General features: G+C 33.8%; 1 protein-coding gene across 1 annotated transcript in view; it reads right to left on the bottom strand.

The window, feature by feature from the left end:
• COL4A5 (collagen type IV alpha 5 chain) overlaps window positions 1-15,382 on the bottom strand; it is a 225,602-nt gene that overhangs the window by 110,362 nt on the left and 99,858 nt on the right. Inside the window, exons 4-9 of the mRNA XM_008532626.2 lie at window positions 10,948-10,992; window positions 5,751-5,795; window positions 5,603-5,665; window positions 3,273-3,326; window positions 2,909-2,935; window positions 905-985 (exon numbers count right to left, since the gene is read on the bottom strand). Of these exons, the coding sequence (XP_008530848.2) occupies window positions 905-985; window positions 2,909-2,935; window positions 3,273-3,326; window positions 5,603-5,665; window positions 5,751-5,795; window positions 10,948-10,992 (315 nt within the window). The remainder of the gene's footprint in view (window positions 1-904; window positions 986-2,908; window positions 2,936-3,272; window positions 3,327-5,602; window positions 5,666-5,750; window positions 5,796-10,947; window positions 10,993-15,382) is intronic.

The following is a 15,382-nucleotide window of genomic DNA, read 5'->3' as shown; positions in this document are numbered from 1 at the left end:
ACTACCAAGGAAACTACAGGTTGATTCAAGATTATTTACAATGTTCTAGTTCTTATATGTTGTGTTGAGTTCAGAGATGTTCACTTGGTTGTTATGCTTCATAATGTACATATATTTTGCATGTATTCTGGTATTTTCAAATACTATATAATTAAAAATTATAAAAGATAAAGGGCAAGATTGACAGTACTTAAGAGCATATGCACAGGAGATGTCAAGTATGGAATGAGAAGTTAGTTATAAAATAAGTCCCTGACATTGTACCTTAGTGATCCAATATTAGAAGGTACTGACTTTTATTTTTCACAAAGGGATCAATCCTCGTGAAATATAAACCCCAAGCAATTGACTTCCTAATCTATAAATAGTCAAAAGTTATTGATATCTCTTTGCATGTTATGTGTAGGTTAACATAACTTTTTTTCCTAAGATTATACTTGATGTTCACCATGCATAAATTTTATTCCTTCAGCCTTAAAAATATGTTCATATGTTACGCATAACTGATAGTGTTACAAACGACATCTTCTAATATCTTAAATAGGAGACCTATGATTTTTATTTTTAATTAGACCATTTACAATTATTAGGACTACTCCTACTACCCTACTGATCCCCACAGCAGAAGAACAAGAATGTAGAAGCCTACTTCCTCTGCCAAATCCAACAACAAAAATTTCCATGGAAACTGAATAGAAAGGTAAAAGAAAAAAGTAGTGCTTCTTAAATGCTCCCTGGTTCAGATTGCTTTTATTTTCAGGTACGAGGTACATGCAATGTCTACCAACCTTCATATGATAATTTCTATAACTAAAATACGGGGTGGTAAAGGCTGAGGAGAAAACAGTGATGCTGTGATCTAATCTAATCAATATAGCAAAGAAGAAAATCACTGGATGCTTACTTGTATTCCAGGAGGACCTGGATATCCTGGGTCACCCTTTGGTCCTGGCAGTGATGACATAATTATACTACCTGGTTCTCCCTGAAAGAAACCATCAATGGAAGTTGTAAGTAAGAGTTATGATACATAAAAATTGGCAAGAGAACAAAAAAATAACCCGAGAATTCAATTTGTCACATAAATGTCCTGGAAGATTAGGTGATCTCAGTAATTAACACAAATAAATTTACCTTTTAAAGGGAAATGAGGAAGTGGCCAGAGTACACTGAAGTACAGCCAATTTATTAAGAGAATGTGGTATCTTCAATTACTCATTCATTAAAAAACATTTATTAAATATTAATATTTGCAAAAATTGTGTCAGACTCTGGATACTCAGCAGTGAAGAAAATAAACAAGATCTCTGTTCTCACGGTGCAAACAATATACTGGGACAATGCAGACCATAATATGTAAACAAGATGACAAAGTGTTCTGTTAAGAGCTATGAAGAAAAACAACATGGTACATGACAAAGAAATAGTGGAGGACTAAAAAGAAATTATAAATATGCGATGTGATAGAGGTTTTAATTATTGCTACGATGGCAATCACATTGCAATACATAAATTATCAAATTGACATGTTGTACACCTTAAATTCACACAATGTTATATGTCAAATATATTTCAGTTAAAAAAAAAGAAATAGTGGAGGAAATTAGTCTGGGTAGTTAAAGAGGGGCAATCTGTGAAGGTAACGTTCAGGCTGAGATCTAAAGGATAATAAGGAGTCAGCCAGGTCTAGATGGGAGAAGAGTGTTAGGGAGTTCAAGTAGCATGTACAAAGGACCCAAAAAGGGAAGAGTTTGGCACATTCATATAACTTACTGCAGACCGGTGTGATCAGTGAGCTAAGGGAAAAGCGGTTTAAAGATAAGCCCGGAAATTTGGCAGTGACCAGAATACTGAGGTCTTACAGGCCATGGAAAAGAATGTGGACTTTATATCGGATGCAGTAGGAAGCCCTTGAAGGTTTATAAGCAGGGGGATTAAATTATTGATTTACATGTTTAAAAGATCATTCTTGGCTGTTTTGTAGAGAATAAATCAGGCTGGGAGGTGGGGGGTGGGTAGTAGAGAGAAAAGAGACTAGCTAAGAGGCTATTACAACAGCCCAGATGAGATATTATGGTTAGTGTGGTGGCAGTAAGGATGGAGAAAAGTGGATGAATTTAAGATATATTTTATAGGCAAAGTTAACAGTATTTAGCGATAGAATGGAATGAGGGTGTGTGAAGGAGTAGAAGATTACTAACTCTCAGGTTTTGGGCTCATGTAAAAATGTACATATTATATAGTGATGCAAATTTTAGAGATGGGGAAGTCAGAGGGAGGAACAGGTTTATTTTGGGGTCTGGCTTAACTTTGAACATGTTAATTTGAAAGTCTGAGAGATATCTGAGTGAAGATGTCATGGAGGTAGTTTAATAAGTGCATTCAACTCAGAAGAAAAGTCTGTTTTAGAGATATAAATGTAGGTATTCAGTAACTAGATAATAATTAATACCATGAGCATTAACAATATTGCTAGGCATAGAAGAGTAGAAGGGGTCAGGACTGTGTCCTGATACCAACTAGATGGATAGAATGAGCTTGCATATAAGACTGCAGTATGACCAGAGATGCAGAAGAAAAATCAGGAAAGGGTAGTGTCACAGAAGCCAGGAGAAAAGGGTATTTCTAGAGGGAGCAGGTCAATTACATCAAAATGTAATAAGGATTGAAAGTATTAGAAAAGAAGTTTGAGTCTAACATACACATTTGTAAGTGTATCAGCACAAAGAAGTTACTTAAAGCCATGGGAACAAAGGAGACTACTTAAGGAAAGCTTGTAAGTGTGCCCCTGCACAACTTTTAGAAGCATCCCTTTTAAGACAAAAGTCAGAGATATTATCTGATTAAAGTTGCAGGTTTTCCATATATTTTATTCAAAATGTTTTCCTTCCCAGCATGAGATGCTTACCTTCATACCTGGGATCCCAGGCGGTCCCTATTATTAAAAAGAAAAGAGATTATTATATATATATGATAGGGGAGCACAGTGCTTTCCAAATAGAGTCCAAATTGAATAAGACAACTATAGGGTCATTCTAAGTACAATGTATCTTAGGATAGTTAGAGATGACATTTATATTAAATACCATAGAAGCTTTGCTTTTACCCAGCAGAGAGCTATACTACCAACTTCTTTTTGTTCAATCCTTTTCTAGTTTACTACTTTAAAATGTACTACTTTGTCCCACATGAATGCATTGAGCTCACTTTCTACACTTCTGCTTATTATGTCAATTCCTATGTTCATTATAATCCCCAATTTCATAACTTACTGGAGGACCCTGTAAACCAGGAAAACCGGGACTGCCTGGAAATCCACGTTCTCCCTAGAAAGAGTTAAAAATAAAGAGAATGGAGGAACAAGAAACAAAGCATAACTATACCAACAAACAATGACTTATTGAAAAGATTTCTGTAAAAGCCATTTTGAAACATGCCAGATTGCCAAAAATTCATTAGCCTTCACTTTCCAATTACTTCAATATCAACTATCCATATCAATTCAACCTTCTAAGATACTTTTATTCCTACTCATCAATCCCAATCAGAAATAAAGAAAAAAATCTTCTACCGCAGTCATTTTCTTCTGACAAATCCATTTTGAGACAATCACACCACAGATTCCTGGCCATCATCACATTTAATAGTTAATGATTTGCCCCAATTTTCTGCCCATAGATTCTTATTTTAACTGCTCTATTGCATTTTTCTTTTATTGTAAACTATTTCAAATTATTTTTGTAAAGAAGAAAAGATGGTAAGAAAGAATGTCATTAATATCACCAAGAGGACAATAACAGAAATAGTCCTAGCAATTGCAGGTCATTATGTTTTCTAGGCACCCAATTTTTCTCACTCAGTATTGTAAAGTACTAATATGGACATTTGGTTTAGAAAACAGAAGCTAAAACTGCTGTATAAGAACCCCTATGCAACATCCTTTCAAATACCTATATGCCATAGTAATCCTAGAAACATCCTTGTCAGAGGCTTAAAAGAGTAAAATTATTACAGCTGTGTGTCTTTGAGTTATTGCCCAATACCCATCTTTCCACCACTTTTTACACATGGAAAAAGTATAACCAGAGAGAAAGAAAGTGGCCTGTACATCAAATTTAGAAGACAGAAAACAAAAGAACCCATATATTCTGGCTTCGTCTCTGGGGTTCATTCTATCCTACACGGTAAGAAATGTAAGAAACCATTTAATTTGAAAGTATACAAAATGAATCCATTTTTAAAAATTTGTTGTTCATATAATTAGGGGCCTCAGACACAAAATAATCATGAGATCTGCTAAGGTGCTCCTTTATAAAAAGAAAAAAAAGATCCTTTTAATCATTTAGCATCCTATGATCATTGTAGATACATTTGGTCTTCAAATTTTGAGCTTTGGCTAGTGATCTGTTTGTTGCTCAAGGCATACTGGTGTAAAACAAATAATCAGAATAGTCACAAGAATGTAGCCCACTTTAACACGCAATGTGCCATGCAAACTATTTCCACATTGATCTTATCACTGTAAGGTTGCCCCAGTTGAAACGAAGAAGACAAGTAAGCCTCACAAATCCAAAATAAAAATTATATTATTATTATTACTATTATTGGCAAGGGTCACATTGGCCTGGAGAAGTACTGGAGGTAAAAACAATTTTATTGCCTTCAAGTATATACTACAATAATTATCATAAAATACGGCCTTCATAATGCAAAATACTTTGTTCAAGTTATTTTAAATAAGTGCCTTAATATAAAATGACACATGCCATTAATTAGAAAGATCTAGGGTATTTCATGAACACTTTCACAGAATATTATGCGCAAAATGAAAAACACCAAAAGAATATACAGAAGATAATAACATTGCATTAACCTAAAGGAAAAGGGAAAAGTGAAAAGTGAGGGAGTAAGAACAGACATATCTGTTTTCAAAAACAGCAAATTTCCCTAATTTTTTTTCTTGCTATCACTTTATATTAAATCCAAACAGTAGACCAAAGACAAAAAATTGGGTCAGGAAAAAATGTCTGTCATATATAAAGTTTTATTTTTCTTTACACATTGTTCAATTCATTGTTTTTGCTGACAGAGAAGAGTTTCACGTTTCATACTAAAAGTTTATAGTAAAAATTGACGTGCTGTATTATATATAGATTTTGAGAATTTTTCCTAAGGAAGTTATTAGGCAAGGTAAAAAAATTATAAAAGCATGAAATTTTTGAAAACGTAAATTGTACCTTGCTTAAAAATTGGCAAAGCTAATGAATGACATTCACAAGTATTACTCTTAACAACTGATTTAATATTTGAAACACATATATCCTAACTCTTTCTTAACTCTCATCCTACTTTACACTAAAGTCAAAAAAGGATTTGGTAAGTAATCTTCAGCCCAGTGCAATATCCCAGCTAATTACACATGCTTAACAAATTACTGATGTTTCAATATATTGAAAATGTGAACTCAGAACATACCCTATGTATGTCCTAGACATGAAGCTACTGTTATCTTTTCTTCAACATTCTTCATATTGATTTCTTTAGATTTTTAAGACTATTGTTATCAAGAATATCAGCTAAGATTAAGTTGAAGAAATCTTACCTTGGTTCCATTGCATCCGGGGATACCTTGAGGTCCTGGGGCCCCATCATGGCCTGGCATTCCCTTTGAAAAGGGATATAACACATGTATAGTATTTCTTAGATTACATTTTAAGGGATTTTAAAATAAGAGGCCAAATCCTACTTACAGGAAGACCTGGTGTCCCTGGAAATCCAGGAAGTCCAGGAGGACCCTATAAGAAGAAATAAATTCCTTCAACCAAATAATAATCAATAACAATAAAATAATATCCTACCTAAGAGAATTATGAAAGTTACATTAATGGGCAAAATGTCTCATTGATTATTACCACTCATTGTTCTTTTAAATATTATAGAAAAAGACCCTTCTATGTTTAAAAGTCTCTTTTATAGAAAATTGTACAAGAAATTCCCATTTGAGGGAGCATTGTCTTCATTTCACTTAGTAGGAACAGGCAAATTAGTGGATGAAATGTCTTTTCTAAAAACTAAAGTGGTTCTCCTAGGTTTGTGATGAATATTGAATTCAGCAGGGAATGGGTAAGTGGCAAATACGTCTGCCCCTGAGAACATCAATGTGATCACCCCAATAATTCTTCAATCATATTTCCCTGTTAGCATTGGCAAAAATACAAGTTTGACAATATCTTCTGTAGGTGAGGCTATGGGGAAAAGGTACTTTCATACACTGCTAATGGGATTCAAACACCATGGAGAGAAATTTGGAAATATCTAACAAAATTACACATGCATTTACCCTTTGAAGCAACTCATTTCTAAGAATCTATCCCAAAGGTACACTAGAAATCATGAAACAAAATATGAAACTCAAGGTTATTGATTGCAGCATTATTATAGTTAAAGTTTAGAAATGACCATATAACCACAGTTATAGCTAAAGATTAGAAACAATAGGGACATGACTAAATAAATTATGGTACATCCACATAATGTAAAACTATGCAGCTGTTAAAAAAATGAGGAAGATCTCTGGACACTGAAATATGTAGTGCTCTCCAGGATATAATGTTAAGTAAAAGAAACAAAGCGTAAGTAGTATATATAATATATTCTCTTTTTATAAGAAGGATGGTGATACAAAACAATGAAAATATAAACAAAAAATAACAAAAATGATTACCTCTAGGGTGAAGAGGGAATCAGAACCAGGAGATCGCAAGGATACATGAGAAGCATCACCGAATATACATTGTCTTATAGAACAATATAAACGTTTTAAATAATTAAAAATAAAAATTTTAAAGAGATAAAAAGGAAATCATTAAAAATTGAAAACAAACTGGAACCTATGAAGCTAATGTATGTCAAGTTGTTGACATAATCAGAGAAAAGAATTGCTTCAAGTACCTTGAAAACATGCTATTTTGACTGTGCTTCCCTAGTGAAATTAGTCAATTCAAAGTGGAAAAAAGAAGTCAAGAAATAATTAATGGCATTTAAGAATTCTGTTACTACTAACATTGAAATTGCTATTTTGTTCATTTGTAAAGTGCTATTTTCAAGCTATTATAGGTATAATATAGGAAAAGAGAAATAATAAATTATATTAATGTCATTAGTAATCAAGAGTTTCACCTTAGGAAGAGAGAGGTGGTAGGAAGGAGAGAGAATAAGTATGCAAAAGCTTTTTATTCTAAATTTCAATTGGAGGTAATAATATAAACTCATGATAGTTTTTCGCTTAAAAAATACATATTCCCTAGCTCTGTCCACTGAAAACACACCAAAACAAAGTCAAATCCAGTAGCAACGAAAACCCCTAACATTCAGACTGTGGTATCTAAGTCACATTTTTCACTAAAAGAACCTCAAATCTGAGACTTGGCCAATTCCAGATCTGGAGAGGAAATGTACAAGAAGAATCTTGTTGTGTCAGAAACCAAGGAAGTTATCAAAGATCAACAGCATTTTGTCAAAAGAACACAGGACAGGGCCAACTTGAAGTGTCTCCCACAGACCAAAGATGGGATAATTTGGGCTTCAAAAAGAATAATGAGTACAATTGATTGAAACACATAAATCCCATATATTTATAATGATAAAAAATTCAAAAAACCTTCTTTGATCATCACTTGGAGTTGCTGGTGTACCAACTCATTACCCAATTAGAACTCTAGCCGATAAATTAGAATCCTAGCTAATAAATGAAGGATTGATAGAGTTTTAAAAATCACCACTTTGCAACTCTGTACGAAAAAAAAAGGATCTAGGCAATAATCATCAATAGATGCTAAACCGTTAGATGAAAGTTGACTGGGAAATTTTTGATGGCAGAATCAGGCTCATATACCTGAGACCACTGATCAAACCCAGCATCAGAAAAGTGGGATATAAAAACTACAATGAGATATCACCTCATACCCATCAGAATGGCTATAAGTAACAAGACAAGAAATAATAAATGTTGGAGAGGATGTGGAGAAAAGGGAACCCTCATATGCTGCTGGTGGAAGTGCAAACGGGTGCAGCCACTATGGAAAACTGTATTGAGATTCCTCAAAAAAGTAGAAATAGAAATACCATATGATCTAGCTATTCCACTACAGGGTGTGTATTCAAAGAATCACAGAAATCAAGAATTCAAAAAGATTTATGCACCCCTATGTTCATTGCAGCATTATTCACAATAGCCAAGATGTGGAAGTAACCCAAGTGCCCATAAACGTATAAATGGATAAAGAAGATGTGGTATACACATACAATGGAATACTACTCAGCCATAAAAAAGACAAAATTGTGCCATTTGTGACAACATGGATGGACCTTGAGGGTATTATGCCAGACAAAAATAGTCAAACAGAGAAAGATAAATATTGTATAATTTCACTCATATGTGGAAGATAAAGAAACACATAGATAAGGAGAACAGATTGGTGGTTCCCAGATGGAAGGGGGTGGGGGGAAGGTGAAAAGGATAAAGGGGCACTATGTATGGTGACAGATAAACACTGGATTATTGGTGATGAACACGATGAAGTCTATATAGAAACTGAAATATAGCAATGTACACTCGACATTTATAAAATATTATAAGCCAATATGACCTCAATAAAATAATTTTTTTAAAAAGGACAGACAGATATTTTTGCTGTAAGATATAATTCAATAATAAATACACAGAACTATCTATAAAGTATTCTTTTCCTATTTAATTTTTTACAGTATAATTTACATACAATAAAATGCACAAATCTTAAGTGTACAGCTTTTTCTGTATCTCCAGAAAGTTCTCTAGTGCCTCTTCCAAGGCAACCTCCAATTTGCAGGAAATATGGGGAACAGAGGATCAATTTAAATGACATCATGAGGTAACAATCAGCCAGATCCAGAATGTGGAATGCAGTACAATACAAATGACCCAGTTTCTCCCCTGGCATAAAAAGAGGCTTAAGAAACATAGCAACCAAATGCAATATGTGGAACCTGCTTGGATCTTGGTTTGAACAGACAAATTTTAAAAGGACATGTTTGAGATAATTGAGGAAATCTGAATATGGACTGAGTTTTAAAGTATATTGAAAAATTATTGCTATTTTTTGAGGTCTAATAATGGTATAGTGGTTATGTGGTTATCAGTTAGAAAGACATACTGAAGCATTCACTGGTGAAATGAATCATTCGAGGGATTTGCTTTAAAATATTCCAAAAACATAGTGGTAGCATATAGATGAAACAAAATTATCAAAATGTTGACAATTTTTGAAGTGGAGTGATGTGTACCTGGGAGTTCATTGTACTATATTCTCTGTACATTTGTGTATGCTTCAAATTTTCCATAATAATAAATCTTTTAAAATCTGCATATCAAGAGTTGTCTGTGAGCTGAGATCTGAGGATGCAAGAATTTTCAAGTTACCTATTCCTAAGCACTTCTGAAGTTCTGGTTGAAGGACATGGACTATTCAGGCACTCCCAGACACTTGGAAATGGGGATTGATATAACGAACAGGGTTTTTTTAGTCTCAATAGTGCTTAGGACATAGTTAATGGTAGCTATAGCTATTATGAGATATGATTATTATGAAGAGCTTTAACAGAATATTGCTATCCATTTATTACAGAAAAACATAGAAATATGTCTGCTAAAATAAACTAAGGGTTTTGAGTTTCTTCCATGCTTTTCCAGTACCCTACCCACACAAGTCATAAGTAGCACACAAGGCAAGCTACATCTTGTTAAGAAGTATATAGCAAACAGAATGTTTTAAGCATTTATGTAAAATGTGTATATCTGCTAAATTTCTGGAGATCAAAGTTTCAGAATGTTTAATTGTCTTTCTCATACACATAAACATGCTACATCACCACCTGTGTATTTTATACTCAAATTAAGGGGCCTCATCAATCTATGAACACAGAATTTCAGAGCTAATAGGGACCTTGGAGATTGTGTTGTTTGACTTTTTAATCTAACAAATGAAGAAACTGAGGCTCAGAAAAGTTGAATATGATTTCCCAAAAGCCAGTACTAATTCTTTTAAAATTTTTATTGAGATTATGATAGTTTACAATCTTGTGAAATTTCAGTTGTACATTATAGTTTGTCAGTCGTGTTGTAGATGCACCACTTCACCCTTTGTGCCCCCCCTCACCCCCCCTTTCCCCTGGTAGCCACTAATCTGTTCTTTGTCTACATGTTTAACTTCCACATGTGAGTGGAGTCATACGGAGATTGTCTTTCTCTATCTAAAGCCAGTACTATTTTTAAACTATAGTTTCCTCTCAATTCTAAAACACACTGAAAAACATATGTCAACCTAAAAGCTTTTCAGAAAAATTACACTAAATGGGCACTTCAATTTTGAAACACATTCTAATTTCCAGAACATTAAAACTTGAAAAATCATGTATCTTAGAATTGAGGAAATGTCTTATTTTTCAAAAAGTAGTTATTCTTTAACTGAGTGGTTTAAACTAATGCTTCCCAAACTTATTCTCTTCAAGGTATATAAAGAAAATTATAATATTTGTACTTAGTACACTGGGAGGGTACACAGACTGAGGTGCCATCCTTATGAATCTGGAGGACTAAGATGAGCACACTGGTTGGGAAGTTCTTGTTTAAACCCTTTGTATGGTGTATATTTTTAATAAATTGACAAATTGTTAGAATTTAGCACTTTCATATTTCTTAATCATAAGCCAACTTAAAATCTTCTTACATGAGACATCTGGATATATAAAGGTAACTATCAAAATACTAAAGAAAGGCTAATTGTAGATAAATACATTTTCCTTTTTTGAATTTCAGTATGAGTCTTTTCCAGCTGTCTCATAACACTTGCTCTGCTTTTTCTTTGTTTTGACCAACAAAGCATTTGACATACAGCAAATATCACTTACTCTGATCCCTTTTGGTCCTGGTGGCCCTGGAATTCCATCATCACCCTGAAAAGTATAACGTATTTAGTTTTTTTTCTTCAAAAATAGCCTTCAAATAACTAATTTATATAATAAAAAAGACTTAAATTTGTGTGAACCTTTGTGAACGTTAGTAAGAAACTCACACACCCAACGGAGAAGCATTTATTATTGAAACTGAAAGCATTCAGGTAAGTTATATAACAAAAAATGAGAAAGGCCTTTATTTACTGAGAGGAAAACTGCTGACACATAAAAGAAACTTATATCTGTAAAGTTAACTATGAATCATGCAAGAAAACAAAGATGAAATAGTGGTATAGATATTTCCCAAATCATTTATGCATAAACAAAATAAGAGCTGAAAATCTGTGCGGTTTCTGTATTATATCAATCTGTTCGCCATGCTGGTAATAAATAGCATCATCTCTGAGCCCAAATACGTGCTGTTCTTGAGTTTGCTGTTTTAAACATTTGCTTTGTTTTATAAGGCACTTCCTACTGGCAGAACTTAAGAAGGAACAAGAAAGAACCATAGACTTTCCTTTCTAGCTTCTGCTGTAGATTCGCAAAAGAGGCTGCCCACATGTATGTTCATCTATTTACCCATTTCTAGCTACAACCTCATTGCTGAGAATTTAAAGTTTTGCTTGACTAAATTTTTATTAGTTTCTATAAAAAATGGAATAAAGAAAACCTAATTCTGCTCCAAAAGGTAGGAATTTTAGTGGAACATATAGCTGGTAGGCCACTGCCTGAGGCTTTAGATAGCTTTTATTAAACTGGGACATCTTGCTTTCCATAAGTGGTTTCCCAACTACTCAACTCACAACCCTAGAGGTTCCACTGGAGGTTCCTCGATGCCTATGTCACAGCCCTTCTTTAACCAGCACAGCTCTGTTTTTATCTGTTTCATGTGGGGTTCCATGAAAAGCTTCATTTGGAGAGTTAACCTGGTGGATTAGTTTCCTATGCTGCTGCTACAAATTACCACAAACTTAGTGGCTTAAAACAACATAACTGCACAGTTCTGAATGTCAGAAGTATGACAGGGGTCTCAGTGGCAGAGCTGTGTTACTGTCTGGGGGTTCTAGGGGAGGAATCTATTTCCTTTCTTTCTCCAGCTTCTAGAGCTATCAGGATTCCTTAGCTCATGGCCTTCTTCAATCTTCAAAGCCAACAACGGTTGAACGAGTCTTTCTAACATTGCATCACTCTGACACTGATTCTTCTGCCTCCCTCTTCCACATTTAAAGGACCTTTGTAATTACACTCGGCCCACCCAGATAATCCAGGATAATCTCCCTAGTTTAAGATCAGCTGATTAGCAACTTTAATTCCATCTGCAATCTTAATTTCACTTGTCTATGTAACCTAATATACTCGGAGGTTCCGGGTATTAGATCATGGACATCTTTAGGGAGTGGGTATTATTCTGCCTATGACAACTTCCTTTAAAAAAGTTTAATAATCTACTCTTTCCACAACAGATGCATCTCTGAGGAGATTTAAAGCAAATCTAATTCTATTTTAAAACAACTAAAAGACAGTTTGTTCAATGAATTTTTTTGTGTCTCCCTACTAAAGACAGAAATAAGACAAGGATGCCTTAATATTGTACTGACTGTACTAACCAACATGGTTAAATAAGAGAGAAACTAGAGATATAAAAATTGGAAAGGATGAGACAAAACTATCACTATTTGCAAATGATATGATTGTATGCATGGAAACCCCGTTAATTATGTGAAAAACTACTATATTAATAAGATAATTCAGTAAGATAATTGTATATAAAATTAATATGAAGAAATCAATAGCTTTCTTATATGCCAACAACTGCTGGTTAGAACACATAAGGGAAGAAAATATGCAATTTACGAAAAACTTAAAAGATGTACAAGATTTTTAAGGAGAAAAGTTTAAAACAATTCTGAAGTTCAAAAAGGATGGCTTGAACAAACGGAAAGGCACTTCATGCTCCTGGAGAATAGGATTCAACATAAAAAAGTCAATTTTCAATAAATTTAGTCACAAACTTGATACAATAAAAATAGAAATAATACAAGTTTATTTTTAAACTGGACAAGGTGACTCTAAAGTTCATATAGAAAAATAAACCAGTAAGAACACTGAGGAAAATTTTGAAGAAAAAAAAGAACAATGAGGGGACACTAGCCTTGTCAGATATAAAATTATAGCATAAGACATCAATAATTATAATAGGTTGGTTCTGGGGCTAGCCAAGTGCTGCAGTGGTTAAGTGCGCACGTTCCGCTTCTCAGCGGCCTGGGGTTCGCCGGTTCAGATTCCGGGTGCGGACATGCCACCACTTGGCACGCCATGCTGTGGTAGGCGTCCCACATATAAAGTAGAGGAAGATGGGCATGGATGTTAGCTCAGGGCCAGTCTTCCTCAGCAAAAAGAGGAGGATCAGCAGCAGTTAGCTCAGGGCTAATCTTCCTCAAAAAAAAAAAAATAGTTTGGTTCTGATATTTGAATAAGCAGACCATTGGAAGAGTATGGAAAGTCCAGAAACAAGTCCATATATTCATGCACATTTGGTTTATAATGAAAGTGGCACTGCAAGTTAGTGGGGAAAATTATATTGGGACACACTTGTGAGGACATCTGGAAAAAAAAAATAAAGGTGGAACTTATATCACAAACCATACACCAGAATGAATTAGAAATGGATAAAATGTTTACATGTAAAAAACAAAACTATTAAAATACTGCAAGAAAACACAGGAGAATTACTTTATAATCTTACAGTGGGTAAGGCATTTCCTACTCAAAATTCAAAATCCATAAAATACCTTTGAAAAACACACACAGAGACATATGAATATACACACACACGTACACACTCAGCAAAGACAAATGACAAATTAGGAGGAAATAATTGCAACTCGCAACACAGACAAAGGGTAATCTCGCTAATATATAAATAGCTCACTGAACTCTGAAAACACCAACAATCCAGTAGAAAAATGGGCAAGTGATGAATAGATAGTTCATACAAAAGAAAACACAACTGATTCTCAGACCTATGAAAAGATGCTTGAACTCACTCTTAATAAGAGAAATGCAAACGTAAAGTACATTGAGAGAGTATTTTTCACCTATCATATTGGCAGAAATCCAAGTTTCATAATAGGGTTGGTTAAGCTATAGGGAAATTGATCTCCTTGTATATTGGTGAACCAAGGATAAATCATACAACTTCTTGGGGTGAAATTTGGCAATATCCATAAAAACATTTAAAACATGTACCCTCTGATCCAGCAATACCACTTCTAGTAACCTTACAGAGATAATCCCTTATTGGGGAAAGGAAATCTATTAAAATTGTACATCTAGCAGCACTGTTTTTAGTGGCAAAAAATTGAAAACTATCTAAATGATTATCAATAGGGACTGGGCTTGATAAATTATGGTTTCTACACACAATGGAATACAATGCAGTTATAAAAAATAATACGGAGGTTGTTTGTATACTGATATGGGATATCTACAACATATATGAAATAAAAAACAAAAGTCAAACAATGTGTTGAATATGCTACCATTTCATAAACAAAGGGAGGCAAAAATATGTCTGTATGTTTACACACATGTATGTGTATGTATATATTTTTATTTGCATGAATATTTATTAAAAATTCTTGGGGATATTCACAAGAAAATAACATAAATGGGTACCTATTATGGATATGTAGAACTCAGTGGCTAATGAACACAAGTGGAAAGGAGATCTGTTTCATTGTATACCTTCTTATGATAATTTATTTTGAATAAAGTGAATATATTATCTATCGAAAACTAAGCTTTATTTGTAAGAATAAAGAAATCCTTTAGAAAATTTTATATATACACTCCTATATATATATATATTTGTTATATATATATATTTTTTTCTTTTTATGTATCTTTACTTTCAAACATAGGAGTATACAGATTAAAGAATAATCCTACAAAAATTCTGACTCAGTATATATGTTAATATATACACATGTACCAGAATATCCAATCACATAAAATGTACAAATTCAGCTATGTTCGGAAGCATGAGGTCATGCTGTAGGTAGAAGCAGAAAGTACTTCAATTTCAGAATCCCAAAAGTTTAGAAAGCAGCACAACCTTATCATTTTAATGAATACTGAAATGGAATCACAGCAAAAGCTCGGACTGCTTTCTAAATTTAAACTGCATACAACCACACCTTTAAAAATTATCATACTATTGTAGAATAGCTCCAGTTAATGCTAAATTATTTCAAGGAATTCTGGTGTAGTTAACTTCTTTTAGTCTGACACAAATCTTTATTAAAACTGCCCCCTCTCAGCCTAGTGGTTAAATTTGGCATGCTCTGCTTCGGTAGCCCAGGTTCAGTGCCGGGGTGCAGACCTACAC

The sequence above is a fragment of the Equus przewalskii genome, chromosome X (genome assembly GCF_037783145.1).
Source record: "Equus przewalskii isolate Varuska chromosome X, EquPr2, whole genome shotgun sequence".
In the NCBI taxonomy this organism is placed as follows: Eukaryota; Metazoa; Chordata; class Mammalia; order Perissodactyla; family Equidae; genus Equus; species Equus przewalskii.
The sequence above is the reverse complement of the archived record's forward strand: the minus strand, read 5'-3'. Positions and strand labels throughout refer to the sequence as shown.